At 33.6% G+C, this 17,785-nt stretch overlaps 3 protein-coding genes across 19 annotated transcripts in view; 2 read left to right on the forward strand and 1 right to left on the reverse strand.

Moving 5' to 3' along the window:
- Window positions 1–17,785, reverse strand: part of Phcl-1 (pH-sensitive chloride channel 1) — a 281,119-nt gene that overhangs the window by 248,236 nt on the left and 15,098 nt on the right. The gene's annotated exons all lie outside the window — the stretch shown is intronic.
- Window positions 2,131–2,828, forward strand: LOC143183577 (trypsin-1). The gene has a single exon (XM_076385181.1). The coding sequence runs from the start codon at window positions 2,131–2,133 to the stop codon at window positions 2,821–2,823; it is 693 nt and encodes a 230-aa protein (XP_076241296.1). The 3' UTR covers window positions 2,824–2,828.
- Window positions 13,951–15,391, forward strand: LOC143183576 (trypsin 5G1). Its single transcript, XM_076385180.1, has 2 exons — window positions 13,951–14,007; window positions 14,649–15,391. Exons 1-2 carry the CDS (start codon window positions 13,962–13,964, stop codon window positions 15,389–15,391), a joined length of 789 nt encoding a protein of 262 aa, XP_076241295.1. The 5' UTR covers window positions 13,951–13,961.

Consider the following 17,785-nt stretch of genomic DNA (forward strand, 5'->3'; position numbering starts at 1 on the left):
TGCACGATACTAGATAACTTATCTGTCAATAAATAACATCATTCACCAAATTTCGTGTTCCTGGAAGGACCAGATCAGAAGTGGTTTATGAATAACAATATTCAACAAAATTTCAAATTTCAGAAATATAATCAACGAAATCGGACAAAATTAACCCTTTGCACTCGAGCGGCGCCAATGCGGCATCCGGCCTCTTTGAAGCCAAAAAGGACTCGAGTGTAAAGGGTTAAAATGGCGGTGGATTTTCAAACATGAACACAAAAGCAATAAATTTTAGTGACACATGCGTAACTATCACTGCCATTGTCAACGACTGATCGATATAGCTCTCTCGAAAATTAGATTAGAACTCATCGATAATAGTTTTCATACGCGTCTCTTGACCTCATCCACGAGGCACATTTATCAGCACTTACTGTCGGTAAAAAAAGCTGGTCGTGAGATAAGCTGCTTGATCGATTGTAAAGAAAGATTCGAGATACTAGTTCCGAGATCAGGCGATGATAATTAATCGGCACGAATGATTTTTACTATAAATACCGTGCACTCTGACTGTGTCTTGGAATCAATCACAGCAACGGTACGGGACAGCAAGTAAACCTGTTCGCCATGATCAAGCTGGTAGCGTTCCTCGGCCTGGTGGTCCTAGCGACTGGTGAGTTTTTAGAACCACTCCTATAGAAATTCCACTTTCAACAGATTGTCTTCGATTATTAGAAATCCAACTTCTTATTTCACGAAAGGGTTGTTTTCGAATATTTGAAAGAAATAGTCTGATTCGACTCAGAAGTTCTATTATTCCATATTCATGAAATTATATACTACCAGCCGAAAATTTGGAATTAACTTCTAAGTTAAGGAAAACGAAAGTTATGTTGTAACACGCAGAATTTAAATACGAATAAACAATCGTATGGATTTTTGCATAAAGAGGGAATAGATTATATCGCGATCAAATTTCCTCAAAGCCCTGTCTTGCATGATCACGACAATGAAATTTACTGATCAACCAGCTGTTCTGATTTAACTTTCCCAACTGGCGCGTTTCAATATTTGCAACATTTTCAAATCCGAAAATATGGTTAAAGAGTAAATTAAAACAAAGTTGAATTCCTGGAGAAAGTTTTTGCGAACGGAGTTTTCCAAGCCATGTCGTTCTAATAGCAGCTCGCCAACGATACCCTCGACGTTTCACCGGTTGCTCTGAAGAATGCTTTAGTTAATTTTATCCTTTATCTTTTGTGGTGGGTCTATTGTCAACTTCACAGAGTGGTCGAGTAGAGATTGCTCGAGCAGCTCATGTAATTCCATTAAAACTACCACGATATAAATTATTCTGACGCTAGTTTCGTTGACAGTTTGTAGCCGACTTTCAACTTTTTTGCAATGAAAGTTGTAGTTGGATTAGCAGATAGTTATCGCGAGTTTTGTAATTCATTAAAAGTTGATTAAATTTTTTTAAAATTGTATTTGGTAACTTCGTAAGAACTTGATGATACCGTAATTATGAAATATCAATGTATTACCTACTCATGTTGAAACATTTTTTGATAGTAGTTATTCCTATTTTACGTAAAGGAAGTAGACTAGAAATTAATTCAAATTTCATTGAAATTTAAATTTGGGGAAAGTCTTACAAATAGAAGATAAAATACTACATAAGACTAAAAAATTAAAATTAGTGTTTTCAGCCTCATAAAACTCAAAAATTGCAAAGAATATATACTTGGAAACAATCAATTAGAAGCTTTAATAATACATCCAAATTAAATTAATTTGCAACTTAAATGTTTTATCGAATGTGAGTTAATTTGAAGTTTACTTAATAAATTCAGTGGACTCAAATCCAAATTTATTTATTTCCAACTCCACATCTAATTCATTCGACTCTAGCTGCATAGCTCGAAACACAAACTAATGGAAGTATCCATGATTAATTTCACGTACTGTTTTCTTATACGCAATTGGTTAGATTAAATACTGAAGATCCTTAATTACCTATCCTCAACCTCGAAATTCCAAAATAATCAACTTCAACAGAGCAATATTTCCTTAAAAACGAATTCCCACTTTCTAGGAAACCCCATCGAACAGACAGGGTTCGACACGTTCCTGGGCATCAACCCTCTAATGGACGGTCGTATTGTGGGTGGTGAAGAAACAACCATCGAGAAGGCCCCATACCAAGTGAGCCTGCAAACGAATGGCCGTCACTTCTGTGGTGGTAGCATAATCTCAGCAAACTGGGTATTGACTGCCGGCCATTGCACATCGTACAGCCCCAGCTCGTACAGAATTCGCGCAGGATCAACTAATGTCAACGGAGGCTCTGTGCACCGTGTGTCGCAAGTGATCAGACACAAGAACTACGGCAGTAGCGACCGAGGAATTCCGCTGAACGACATTGCATTATTGCGAGTGGTAGAGCCATTCCAGCTCAACAACCAACGAAAAGCAGTGAGCCTATACTCAGGAAACGCAGAGACTTTGGTTGGCAAAAACGGGATGATCAGCGGTTGGGGTGACACGAAGAATGGCTTGCCCACGAAGCTTCGCAAGGTTGATGTTCCTCTCATTTCCAAACAAAGCTGCAACAACGCCTATCGTATTTATGGAGGTATCCCCGAGGGACAAATTTGTGCTGGATTCATGAAGGGTGGCAAAGATTCCTGCCAGGGTGACTCTGGTGGCCCCTTGGTCGTCAATGGACAGCTGGTCGGTGTCGTCTCTTGGGGAATTGGCTGTGCCGAACCTAACTACCCAGGAGTGTACACGAGTGTCTCGTACTATCGCAGGTGGATCAAGGAGAACAGCGGTGTCTAAGGCGATCGTTAGTGGATTCCTAAGTTATTTGGCAGAAATATTTAAATAAATACGCTTCCCTTACTACTTGATCTATTTTTGGGTCAATGGTACACTAGGATTCAAGATTCGACAATTGATGTATATGAATACTTCTCTTTTCATATTTGTAAAACTGTAAAAGTGGTTCTATGCTTATACATATAGTTATTTATTGTATTTATGCGTTTGTACTATGACTACTATTAAATCCTGAAGTTTCGTTACTAAACACGTAATGTCTTATGACTGGTATGACTTGATATGTATCATGATTTCTAAATTATTTACAGATATTAATTTCGGGCTATCTGCTTTCTGTCTCTTTAAGAGTAGCAAATCACAATTTGTGCAGTGAATTTTTCTATAATTATTTCCAAATCCGAAATAATTTCAGAAACAAGACTTCCAAAATATATACGAAATCGAAACTAATACATCTCACAATATGTGTAACCATAATAATTGCAGTGCAAGAGATTAAATTTAACCCTATCTTGCCTACTAGGATTACAAAATTTAAGTAAAATGTACAAATTTAAGTAAGCGAATCAACCTTGTAATATGTGTATACATATCATGTAAATATTCTTGTACAAAAAATAAAAATTGCTTCACGTTCCTATTAATATTTATTTATCTTCCTTTAACCCACAAACGGAAGACATAATGATAATTCACTTTTTTAAAATGTTTAGGTGAGCTTGATCCTAATTGTATTGCGAACCCTATACAAGGTTTTTCTGAAAATATGGCTCGACGGAAAAATAAGCGATACTTGATGTAAAAATAAATAGAAAATATTGTATAAAATTTTTGAGAACTCTGGATTTGAAAATTCATTATTATAAGTATGCGCACACTTTAAAATTAATCTGCTTTCCTCTCTGAATCTGTTTAACCTGAATTAGCGGTTATAAACAATATAAAACAAATTTTTAAAAATAAATAATAAGTAATAAGTTTCAACACTATTTTAGTTTACTACACACTGAAAATGTCACTTTTATATCATAAACAAAGTCTAGCTCGGCGAATTAAAGAAACATGAGTTGAGAATAATACATCCAAATTTTTCACATTTTAGTTTTGTTTTGAATAAACTATATCTTTTATAAGATCTAGTTATCTCAGGAACCGAATGACTAATTCTAATTATAAAATGACATCAAGAGCAACATTTCCAATGTCTTGTAAACTACTAAAATTAAAAAAATTATTAAAATTTATTATTACTTATTATTTTTTTAAATTATAACAAGTGGTAACTAACATTGTTTGTAATTATTTACAAACATTTATGTACTTTAGGTACATAAAGAATTTTTACATTCGATTTTTTTTCAAAACCTAACGTCGTTATGAAATAATTTTATTTTGTACACGGTGATCCAGTTAAATGGGATCACCTGAATATGAGTTTCATTTATCGTTACATGACAAAAATTTCTCACAATAAAGTTGCGTTGCGTCAAGGAGTGTAACTGCAGAAAGAACTTTTTCTCAAGATTATTTTTATGAGATTTTAAGATCATCCCTATTTTTTTAAACAGTAACCTACATTTGTTTCCATATTCTTGTAGAGCATGAAAAAACAAACTCAATGAATACTCTAATCTTACCTTTATGATTATTGTATCTCTAGATATTTGCATCTGAAAATTAAAATCTTGTAAAGATTTACACGACACTTCAAGCCATACTTACGTATTTAAACATAAATATTAAGTGTTATTAGAAGAGAACATCCGTAATTTTACGCTTCACTGGCAATTTCTAAGGCTACAGATATTCAAATTGGTAGTTGTTTGCTTCAGTGCATAACTGGAACCTTACAGGAGAGATCGGGATAAGATGGCCATGCTAAGCGGAAATAAGTATATCTATCTTTTATATTTCGTATGCGAAAAAAGCTGTATTAGCAAAACAATTTTACATATTTCAGAGCAAAAATATATGGACACAAGGAATAATTTCATTTTTATCCATAGTTTAAAATAAAAAAATTAATTTGTGTGTAAAGTGACCTAATCCAACTATTGGGTAAGATAGTTTTATTAATTTAACGAACACAATTCTGACATGTGAATACGTCAACCCTGCACTATTTCGTACAAGATGAAGTACTTCATGGAATATTGTACTTTAACGAAATATTAATATGTTTCATGTAGTGTATTACAGTTAGAGCCATTGCACTCAGTCGATCAGTTGCCGTCGATTTGGTCGCTAGCGATCATAAGGTTTATGAAAATAGTATATGTATACAGGGTGAAAATTATAAAGCGTTACAAAAGAATATCTCCAAAAATATTGATTATACGCAAAAATGTATCAGATGAAAGTTGTTCAGCACCGAGGGGAATATCACACGGTGGGACTTTTATTTTTCCCGGTGGACACGCAAAGGTGAGGTGAAGGTCACGACCATCTTTTTAAATGGAACCATACTTTTACTGTTTACTAGTATTGCAGCTTATTTTAAGACGAATTTGAAAACTATTTGCAGAGGATCATTTAAGATCAAACTTACAGAGAAATATTTAACAATGTTTTATTCAATTTATTTCCGAACAATAATTTGATTTTCGCTTTACAAATTTATTGTACATTCATTTCATTTACACGTTTCATGTCTTCGAACTTCCACACTAAAACAATAACACGTGTTTAATATCAGCAATACTGAGGACAACATCAGAGTCATTATCAATGAACTAAAAACAAACGTATTTATGTATTATTGTGTTCTTCTACAAGATGGTAAGTTTACTTTCATCACTATTCGTGCTAAGTTAGCCTTCGCTAAACGGTAGCATTTCTTAAATTTATTGTAAAAATCACTTTTTCGGTATTTCCCAGTAAGTTTGACCTTGAATAACCTCCTGTAAATAGTTTTCAAATTCGACTTAAAATAAAATACTAGCAAAAAATAGAAGTATGGTTTCATTTGAAAAAATGGTCGTAATCTTCATCTCATCTTTACGCGTTCACCAAGAAAAGTAAAAATCCCACCATAAGATATTCACCTCGATGCTGAACAACTTTCATCTGAAACATTTTTGCGTATAATCAATATTTTTGGAGATATTCGTCTGTAACGCTTTATAACGTCCACCCTGTATATGAACAGTTAAACATATGATTCTGACGAGCACAGAACTATGAGCGATGCATAGGCAACTCGCTAGTCGTGGGAACCAATGAAGTGCATTGGACCAAATAAATGGGTTCGCATGTCAAGCAACTGTTTTGCAAAATAGACGTAAATAATTATATAGATATGCATAAATACCAGACACAAATAAAATGAGCTTTAATACCGAAAAGTTCATTACAGAAATTGAATGCTGAAGAGCAATTTGAGATTTATCTTGTACAAATTATTCAATCGTAATATTAAAAAATCACAATGGGAAAACATTCTAAATATATTTGCAAGTGAAGGAGCTTCGGAGCAAGAAAGAAAATATTTAGGTAAACAATATTTTATTATATTTTATCTAGTATATTTTATTAGTTATATATTGCAAAATGAGAATTACAGTCAAGTTTATTTAACAATATGAAAATTAAATTTGTTTATTTTACCATTCAAATTAGCCTGCCTTCATAAGATATTTTGCAAACATATATCCATAACACGTCCCACGCCGATTTGAAGTCGGCATTTCATTGATGTTATATTTGCAAAAACAAAGGTAATTGACGGAGTGTCTTGAAAGTAACCAACTATTTCCCGAACATAATTGTGAAGAACACAGCAGACTTTTGTAATACTGATTGCTAGATCAATATTAACATTTACAGGTTTGTGAAAAATTCTCCATTTATTTATCAATATACCAAATGTGCATTCGATATATCGGCGAATCTATACTTAATATAAAGTCTAATTAAAAAAATTAAAATTTTCCTTTTCTACTAATTGTGTTCCAGCATACGGATACATTATTTTGTCCAACTGCCCGAATACTTTGTTGGTAACGATAACATAAGGTATTAATATACTATTGTTCGCAAATATCGGTTGATTTTCAAAAATACCTAATCTATTGTCCATTAAATTCTTTAAGAAAGTCGAATTTTTGAAAATAAAAGTATAACTATCGTTGCCACGCCTAAATCTATCTAACTAAGTAAAGTTACATTCTGTATCGTAGATTCCTGGCACAATAGAAAAATAATGTTTATAGTTGTAGTACAGTGATTCGCTATTACACAGTTTGATTATACGAATATGTGGTAAAATTGCCGATGTTACGGGTCCTCACTGATTTCGATAATTTCTAAATATCTTATAAATGTCGTCACTTCGAACAACTTTTTCCTTTGGTAAAATTGGCGGTCGACCTTAGTTTCTGAGATATTCACAAACATTGTTATATCTCGGTTAGATTTGTTTAAGTTTGGTTTAGGTATGAATTAGGTCTGGGTAGGTGTATAGTACTAAAAGTAGTGTACTCTGTTAATGTCCTGTAATTAGGTTTGAGTTGAGCTAGTTTTTCTTTCGAGCGAACACCACACTACAGCAACATCACACAAGCCACCCGTTAATATGTACATGAATTTGCTTGCAACTTTTTCGACCCGAAGAAGAGACTACCACCTCCACTAAAAAAAAGTAACCGAGGAAGATCCAACCTCGTTGGTGTCAACTCACAAATCAAATTCGAGTATTTCGACGAAGCTACACCTCGAGAAGTCGCGCTGGAGGGATGCGAGGGCACAAGGACAGAGACTTCGGAAAAAATCGTCAGTATCGATCGTAATATCGCCGCCGAACTGTGTAACATCTTGTTCTTATTTACAGAATGCCGCAGAACGTTTCAAAATAATCGGTTGTTTGTCATTAAAAAGTCAAGTGCACGTTTGGTGAAGTGATCAGCGCTACATGGGCATCATCCCCCAACGACTGGGATCGGCACAGTGACCCAGTGGAGCAAGTGTATAAGCAGCTGGTGAATTCCTCTCCGAATGGGTGAGTTTTACCAATAGTAATTGCATGTTTACCTACTCACCATCCAATAAAGGTACAATCAAATTTAGGAGTCATATTATTAACTTCAATTTATTTAAATGTTTTTTGCTTTTTAAATTCAAAAAATAAAAACCGATGTTTCCGTACTTTCTACCGATTATAGCAATTAATACGTCCATTTTTCGTTCATTCCTTATGAAATAAGTATTTTTGTACAATTTTCAATGTTTTGATACCCAGTAAAGTAATGTACAATCTGTAGGAACTACGAAAACATTGCTTTTTATTGCCTTACTATAGTATTACTTTACTAAATCGGTATTTAAAAATTTTTTTTCCTCGTTTTTTAGTTTGTACAACTTGAATAATTAATTTAAAAGTCTGAAAAAATTCCATAGTATATGTCGCTATAGCTAACGTGTCCCTGATTTTTTTCATAATTTTTATTCCAATAGTTTAAGAGAAATTGGGCAATATCGTAAAGATCTTGAGTTTCTTGTACAAGATTCAAGCACAGCAAGTAGTAAACACTACGCGTAGCTTGTGCCCTGTCACTGGACGGCCGAGCGCTCGCTATCGGCGCTCTCTGATTAGTCGATGTTTTTCATTAATAACTCGTTAACAAAGCTTCAGAGAACATTTTTACAAAGGAAAAGGATGTTTAGAATCACCCCAGGAATCTCCCCTTTTCGGCTCCGCCACCTTATGTGGGACACCCTGTATATAACCAAATTATATATATATGTTTTTATATTTTGTAATTATATATATATATATAACCAAAAAATGTAGTAGTAGCAACAGTTTTCTGCAAATATCGTAAACTAAGGTCGACCACCTATTATATGTATTATAAGAAAAACTTGTTCAGAATGATGAACTTAGCAATATATTCAAAGATCACCGAAATCGGTGGTGTGACTAATCTGCAAGTTTACCTAGTTTGTTATATTGAAAATTCTGATTTATAATGCCTGCTGGTGTTGAAGACTATTCCATATGTATAACGTCCAAATTTCAAATACCAAATAATCGCTGGTACGTGAGCACAGCAGCCAATAATCCTTACTCCATGATATTATCCTATGGTATTATAAATTCAGGCGCAGATAGTGCAGTATTAGATAAAAAGGAAGTAAAATATACTTTCTGAGCACTATATCGAAATTCTAATTTTTTAATTACACAATTTCTTTGAATTTTCTACACATGAGAAAACCAAAAAACACGTAACAACTGTGTAAAAAACATATAATATATCAAACTACGTATCGCTAGGAAGCTTAATTTTTTAACACAAGTTATATCTCGATATGTTAATCTAGTCAAAAGTCTTCGATGGTCTTCGATATGTTTGACAAACTGCACACTTTGACCCCCGCCCCCTCCCATTTCTGCTGTTCTACAGGGAAAGTAAAGCGTAGAATTATCATCAAAATATCAATTTATAAATGTGTAAAATTTCAGGTAAATCCGTTTCGGGTATTTTTATAGAGTTTTTTAATACCGTTCTTTGTTTTATTAAATTCTTGAGTAATTTGTAACCATCTTTCTCTCGTGGATGCTAGTAAACACAATTCAGCAAATCTGCATTTACGTTACACGAAATAACAAAAGTCTTTAATTATTTCGGCACCAGTTAATACATACTAAGCGAGTAGTCCATAAATGCTACAACCGCATGCTAAATATCTGAAACACAATTTATTTAAACATTTGATCATAGGATAAATTTCTAAAAAAGAATATAAGAATTTAAAAAGTTGTTTCGCGAGAGAAATGAGAAAGATGAAAAATACGAAAAATGGGTAAAGGTATACATTTTTTATAATCAACTCCGATTTTTTGAAAAATATAACGATCGATACAAGTACGGAAAGTGATATTCCAGAAGAAGATGAATCTACTGATACAGATTTATTGGGTCAATGTGCAGTACATGCTACAGCATTCAAAAAAAGATAAAAAAAACTGATGAAACAACCGAGACATTGATACATATCTTCTCATCTCTTTTATAACAGCGTTTAAAACAGTTCCTAGGTATAAAATGCTGACGATGAAAATTCAATTAATTAAAGTTCTGGAATCACTTCAAAGCTTGGATACTTTTACGGACTTACGGCGATCAGAAATAAATAATTCTAGGATGCATGATTTCAATCAAATTGATTATCATAACACGTAACCCTTCCACCAGCTGGTATGAGGTAACACTAGGAAGAATACAATCGCGAAATTTTTCTTCATGTGTACATATTGTCTTTTGAAAAATCTAACTACTTAAACTTGTTTTATCTACTTTGTAGGTTCTATTTAATAATGTTATAAATTACATTTTCAAATTTTGTATTGTAAGTAAAATACTGAATGAATAACTTACCTTAAAGTAATAATAATTTTTCTTCGGGAGAAGTGAGAGGTCTCATACTCGTTTCTGTGCCTGTTATTGGTTTCACTACACTTAAAAGCTCACCAAATGACTTCACCGATATTTTGACAAAACTGAAGAATTTATCTTCAGAATTCTAAATATCTAGAAAAAAATGTGCTGAACATGCCTTTCGTACAATGACTTTGTAATAACAAATTCATTCAATGTTTTCTTTGCCTTTTTTTAGAAAGCAATTTCATAATTCTGTACGTGAGAGTATTGCCTTTTCTTCATTTTAGAAGTTACATTATAAGAGAAGGAAATTTAATAATATAAACTTCCAATACTATGTTAAGAAATACATAATCACATCATTTGTTTCTTGGCTCTCCTGAAAAATAACAAAAAAGGACTTAAATGACGTTGACTCTCAGGTACACAATTATTATAATCTTCTCGACATCCATTCTGTACGACGATCATTACGATACTGACACATAGGAATGAATACAACATTCGAGTAGCCGAGTCTTATCGTTGAGTTTGCTTGTCAAGTTTAATCACCTGAATTTTGGTCTCTCGACGAACAAGTCGCCGGCGACTATGCTCTTAATAAAGCGTCTTGTGATCAAATTCGTCTGTTTGATTGTTTAACAACAATATACATATGTATCATATCAATAATGTATCGGCATTAATTTATTTCTTGAAGATAATGTGTTAATATCATTTCGTGAGATTGTAGTGGATAACTGTAGAATGCACAAATTATGAAGTGAATGTGTCATGACATGATAAGATGACAAGTGCACTATTTTACTCCATAGAGGTTATATTGATTGGATAAATAATATCAAAACAAAATTGAGACATCAAATTTCTTTTAAAACACTATATGATACTTTTTCTACACTTATACAAATGCTAAAATTAATTGTCCATGAAAAATTTACCTTTTTTTTACTAATTTACGATTTCAAACTCTTATAAGTACATACCTTAACCGTGATTTTATTAGAACTTTCTATGTTTCTATTGCATCATACTCTATCCATTTTATCATGCTAAATTATATCATCGATTCATATACATAAATAGCGTACTAAAGAAAATCGGTGTGTGTTACCAACAGAGACAAAAATAACATTGACCATCTTACCCCTAGCTCCTTTAAGTATTTCTTCGTACACATTCTCTATTTCGTACAGCGTTATTAATGAACATGCAGCTACAATTTGTTAAATTAAAATTTACCACACTAAAAATTAGGGTCGAGTCGACTAAACCTTAGTGCTCATACACAGTAAGTTACTAAATTACTCATTACATGCTTAACTAAGTTACTAGACGTGTTTGTTTCAGCTTTAAGATTTAGTGAAATACATGAATAATGGCGCTAATCTTCATTTGCGAATACAAAAGTGTGATTCACTATGCTGCGGAATCTTTAGGAGATTTTAATCTTCAGACACAGATATCTCGAGACACAATGATCATAATGATATACCAAACATGGATATTAAAATTGTTTTTCCATTTATTTTTTCTATAGCGATATAAAAAACTATGAGTTTCTAATTAAAAAATATCGATCACCCTACAATCACGTAAAAAATTTACCTTGAAAAATGTTCTGAGAAGCCTTCTCATATAACAATGAATAAAGCAGATATTGAGGTGATCTCATTTAGCTAATCCAAACCTATATATACAGTCGACTTATTTTCAGATAAAAAATTACCTTTTTTTCTAAACGTATCACGATTTCAGTAACATGCTACACCTATATACAGGACCTTTCCAAACATGTGGAACATTTTTGGAAGACAGGTTTTACATACGTAGACAATAAAAAAAGTTCGTGTGAACGTATGTTCAGAAACACGTAGTTTTTTAATTGTACGCTATTTTGTATTGCGTAAAACTGTGCCTCAAATTCCGTAAAATATAAGAAAAAGGTGGAACACTTTTGAAGGATAGGTTCTGTACACAACGACAATGGATAAAATTCAAATACAGTACCTACCTGAAAACGCATACTTCCCTAGTTACATACTATTTTATATTGTGTAAGATGCTAGCCCATTTCGTCTCTGCACGGTGCGCTGTCCTCTTCAGAGTCCTATTAGGCCTAGAGCTATTCCGATCATGTAAATGAGTGGTGCACGCTCATAAATCTTAAAGAAAGCATTACATCGTATACAATATAAAATAATGGATAACTAAAAAACTAAGCATTTCCGAACATATGTGTACATGAACTTTTTTCATTGCCTTTGTGTCTAGATTCTAATCTCCAAAAACGTCCCATGTGCTTGGAATCACCCTGTATGTACAAACAAGGATCAAACGATGAAAATACGTGCATCAAATTACAGTAGTTGGTTAATTGGGTTGACAATCTCTACGATAAAGTTGATCTTGGTCAGTGTACGATAGCAAGTCTCGTAAATGCGTTTATCGGATACAATTGCAATGCACTCGACAACGGTCATTTGACGATTTCACAGATTTATAACGAAGTTATCGCACACCAGTATTACTTTTTTCACCTAGTTAGTGTACCTATTATCAGCGTCCTTTGCACCTAATGTCAAGCCTAATTGATACATTCGATTGGAAACAATAACACAAACGAGGTATAAAAGCAAACTTATCACGTTGCAGACTTTCCAATTTAAGTCGACCGTCTTACGAACATACCAATCCAGATTAATTGTTATTTATTCATTGTATTGATCCGTCGAACAACACGTGATTTTTTCGCGATGTATGCGCTCTTCTATTTACGAAAGTGTATTTTAAATTCCCAATAATATTGATATTATTTAAAACTTCATAAATGTTGAGATTTATTTATTATAATACCTATACCAATGGCTAGTGTGACAGTAAATGTGTTACTATAAATTAGTTTCAGCTATTACGTAGCGAATGTACATTTAGGTGAAATGAAGGTTTATGAGACTAAGCATTACTGGACAGCTAATTCGACCATTAATTATTTTACACAAAAAAGATAATGCACACCCCAGTCTTTATGGACCTAACAAGCTTGTAATATTAAATAATGTACTATGATAAGAATACTTATAATAGCAAACTTAACGTTTTTATTAATAGGTTTTAATGCATTCTTGACAATAATTAAATTTATAAATATAAAATTTGTTAAGGTTTAGTAATAATATTCAAACTACATATCTCCTATAAAAATGCTTATTATACTTGTATTTATGTGCTACTTAATTGGACAGTGCACCTGAGTTAATAGTTTTAAAACTAAATATCTATAATGCGTCCTTTAAAAAAAATACTCTAATTATTTACGTTGTATTTATAAAGTTCTGTAAATTTTAATATATTTCAATAGACTACTGCTACCATCTCAAATAATACAAAACTGGAGATGAAGCTCAAGAGCGCAAGGGAATCCAGAAACTCAAATGATGAAAATATTCCATGTATAAAAAAAGAAAAAAAGAATTCATCTGTTAACTCAGAATCTGCCACTCGTGCAGTGTCTGACGGGAAACAGAGGGAACAGTAGTAAGCCTAGGCCAATTTGATTGATTTTTAAGTAACGACATGAACAGTGCAGATTAACGGGCTTAAAAACGTCTAATCCTTTGCTTTCCTCGAACAGCCACAGCCTTATCGATGCACCGCAACGAGACCCTGCAAGATATTCCGTCTGTTCGGTTTTCGTATAAATACCCCAGAATATCGAGTGGAAGGCAGATCACCACGAGAAGCCGCAGCAATATGTTTCTTCCACTGAGTCTTTTCTCCCTATTGGCCTTCGCAGCAGGTAATATATACTTCAATTTTCATATAAATTCCAATTTTATTTTCCTCGATTCTCGGTTTGACTGATTAATAATAGCACTTTTTATTACAAATTTTAAATCGTGATTCGTTCATCATCAACACGTCGACATTCTATGGTTTTCAGCAAACTTCATTAATTCTATCAGTCATAGCTTTTGCCAAAATTTATTTACTCCATGGGAGTTCGTCCACCGCAACCTAATTATTAAATCCATGTACGACACCCTTAGCAATAATAAACTACACGAAATTTGAAGAGCACAAAGTATAAATAAAAAAACAATTAAAATAAGTATTTTAAGTTGACACTCTCGTGATATTGGTACGTATCGCTGACAGCAGAGTTTAAACCTGAAGGGTATTATAAGATGAACGGAACGCTATATTCTGCTATAAAAAATTTTTGCATGCAACACTTCTTTATTATTCATTCATACGTATGGCACTAAACAAAATTTTGTTTAACAACTAATGCCTACTTTTCAGAATTTGTATTCTGATCACTCGAAATAGGTTAAAACTTATTTAACATTCAATAGTAATTAAACCACCTCTACTAAATCTGATCTAAACACAAATCTGAATCAAGTCAAAATTCATTCAAATTCCTATGACTTCCAGGCAACCCTCTGCTGCCTCAACTAAACCCGCTAACCCCTAGCGGCCAAATAGTAGGTGGTAAGGAGGTTAGCATCGAGGAGGCACCTCACCAAGTATCCTTACAAAGCTATGGCTTCGGCTTCTGTGGTGGTAGCATCATCTCCGAGGAATGGGTGGTAACCGCCGGCCATTGCATGTCCTACCCAGCCAATTGGATCTCAGTTCGTGCAGGATCCGCGACGAAGTCGTCAGGAGGAAGCGTGCATAAAGTAGCAGAGATAATCGTTCACGAGAAGTATGAGACCAACTGGCATGGGGTGCCAGAAAACGACGTTGCAGTTCTCAGAGTCCAAACTCCCTTCAAACTGGACAAAACCCGTCGTCCTATCCAAATTTTCAAGCAGAACGAAGAGTCTATTCCTGGAGTTAAGTCTACGGTGACCGGATGGGGTGCGACCACAGAGGGTGGTAGCACAACCGAAAGACTGCAAGCAGTGAATGTGCCCATTATCTCGAAACAATCATGCAGCGCAGCCTACGAAGACTATGGAGGCCTTCCCTCAGGACAGATATGCGCGGCGGTGCCCGAAGGAGGAAAAGATGCTTGCCAGGGCGACTCTGGTGGTCCCCTGACTATCAGTGGTAGATTGGCAGGAATCGTTTCCTGGGGCTATGGCTGCGCCAGGAAAGGATACCCTGGTGTTCACACGGAAGTGGCGGCTTACAGCGACTGGATCGCCTCCAAGACTGGGATTAAATTGTAGGAAGAAGTTATCGAGGCTTGGTACGACATGGATAACCTTATGATGACCACGTTACTCTTTCATTATTCTTAATAGCTTTGTATGGTTATTATTACTGTAGCGCTAGTGTCGCTAAGTATGGTTAATAAAGAAGGCATTCGTTTTAAGATATGTTAGTTTCTTATCCTTGAACGATAAATCCTGTGGTTATGGGAAAGATATATGTGTTGGTAGTGAAACGGAACACGCTTTTACACAGAGTGCTTCGGTGCACAGTGAAATGGGTTTAAATTGCGGGATAGCTGGCCACGTGGTTGGCTCAATCTCGTTAGGGAGGATTTTAAGGGTTAATGGCAGTAAGAGAAGATGATTATAGAAGGAAGAATGTCTATTGTGTCATATATTGAAATATTTTGAAAAATTGTATGGGTTAAATTGGAGAAATCGCTGAGGAAAAACTGTAACAAGAAAATTAAAATTTCATAGGTTTATTTAAAAATACGAGATACACTATTAGAGATATACTATTCCTACGAAATACACAAAGTATGAGAGTTTTAAAAACGTAAATAATTTGAGAAAACAGTACGCATTTGTATTTTTTGTTCTAGATTATTTCGGTAGTTTTCAGATTAAACATTACTACTGTAAACTACTATAAAAGGTATATTTTTTAAATAATTTTTATTCCAATTGAAATCATTTATCATCTTTCCACATAAATACTTTAATGTCTATTGAAAACATGAAGCGATCATAATTCAAACTCAATTTTCTCGAAAACGAAGCACAATATTAAAAAAATTTATTCTATATTTTCAACTTAATTTTTCATGTGGAATCACTCCCTTTCCGCTTATACCATCAGTTTTAGTACACCTTGTATGTGTAAGGTACATATAAAGCATATAGAACAGTATACTGAAGCCAAAGGATGAAAATGTATGGAAAGTATATAGACCATCTCTTTCAATGGCCTCCAATGTCTTCTTCAGCGTAATGCGCATGCGTTAGAAAGGTAACGAAAAGAGACAGAAATATATACATATCTGTAGTCTAATGTTGGCTTCACGGGCCTTTTGTTGGCACTATACCCAGTGTACTTTCTTATTTTATGCAGTACGAATATATATTTAATTCGTCTTTCCTCTCTGCTAAAGCAATTCCAACAATAAAATTACTCCCTTTGCATACTTTTATACATATTTAAGTTAACCTGTGCATACCAAATCTTGAACAGTATTTTTCTAGCATTTCAGACTCAATTCCAGCACGGATGGGTATTCTAATTGACAATACAATTTAATATAGAAAAATTAGGTGTATATGGACCTTCTGTAAACAATGTTTTTACATTTTTGTGTTATTTGATTCAGAACTCGCCGAAGTAAAATTAAAACTTTTTCCCCAAATATATATACATATACGTTCTACTGATTGAAACGTGTATGATATGCTCCATCCTAAAATCTCTACAATACTTATAATTTCAGTATGAGTAAAATTAATATAATAGTAATTAAGAACATTATTTTAAAAATATGGTTTTCTAAAATCGCTAATTATTAAAAACAAATAACAGATAAAAATGTATAAGTACTATTCATAAAAAGTCAATATACACCTAATTTTACTATACATATAATAGTGTACTGTCATCTAGAATACGCAACTGTGCTAGATTTGAGTCTGAAGTTCTAGAAAAATAAGGTTTAAGATTTGATACTTACAGGTTAAGTAAAATATAAATAAAAATATGTAAAAGGAGTAATTTTGTTGTTGGAATATGTTTTTTACCGCGATTGGCATGTGACTACTCCACTGAATAAAGCGATATTCGCAGTTATGTGCTTACTTGGGTATACGCTGTTGGATATACATACTGGAGCAACTATTTAGCGCTCTAACAACATCACCAGTAGCAGCTAGTAGCAGCCATTTTTTTTGTTTCAATTAAAACTGAGCCTTTACTCTTTCCAATGAAAGTAGAAAAAATATTTTTTCTAAAATGACTTTTCTCCGCGTTTAGCCTGCATTTACCCCAATGTGCACAGTTTCGACCCTTTCAAATGGACCTAAGGACCGTGTGCAGTCGTGCATTGCACCAGTGAGAACGAGATTACAAGCAAAATTGGCCCCGTACTTCGAAAATTCGTCTGTGCGGAGTGGTTGTAATAGTGAAACCCTGCCTTTATACGTACGTAAAGTGTCCATTTGAAAAATTTACATAAAAATATCTTGAAAACAATACATTTCCGAAAAAAATGGTAAATACAAAAGTTCCACGATTTTAAAAGAGAAATACAACTGTCTTATTTATTTTGTATTTATTAAACGTTTTCAATGTTCTTTGAAGGTCAGCTTTGTTATTTTAAGTGGAAGTATATTTTTTTTACAGATTCGTATTCTACACAA

Source organism: Calliopsis andreniformis, chromosome 9 (assembly GCF_051401765.1).
Source record: "Calliopsis andreniformis isolate RMS-2024a chromosome 9, iyCalAndr_principal, whole genome shotgun sequence".
NCBI classification, from domain to species: domain Eukaryota; kingdom Metazoa; phylum Arthropoda; class Insecta; order Hymenoptera; family Andrenidae; genus Calliopsis; species Calliopsis andreniformis.

Bases quoted from the DNA above. Each gene is read 5' to 3' on its own strand.
- LOC143183576 (XM_076385180.1), top strand. From the start codon at position 13,962: ATGTTTCTTCCACTGAGTCTTTTCTCCCTATTGGCCTTCGCAGCAG. The intron at 14,008-14,648 runs GTAATATATACT...TATGACTTCCAG, and splicing joins CCTATTGGCCTTCGCAGCAG to GCAACCCTCTGCTGCCTCAA.
- LOC143183577 (XM_076385181.1), top strand. From the start codon at position 2,131: ATGGACGGTCGTATTGTGGGTGGTGAAGAAACAACCATCGAGAAGGCC.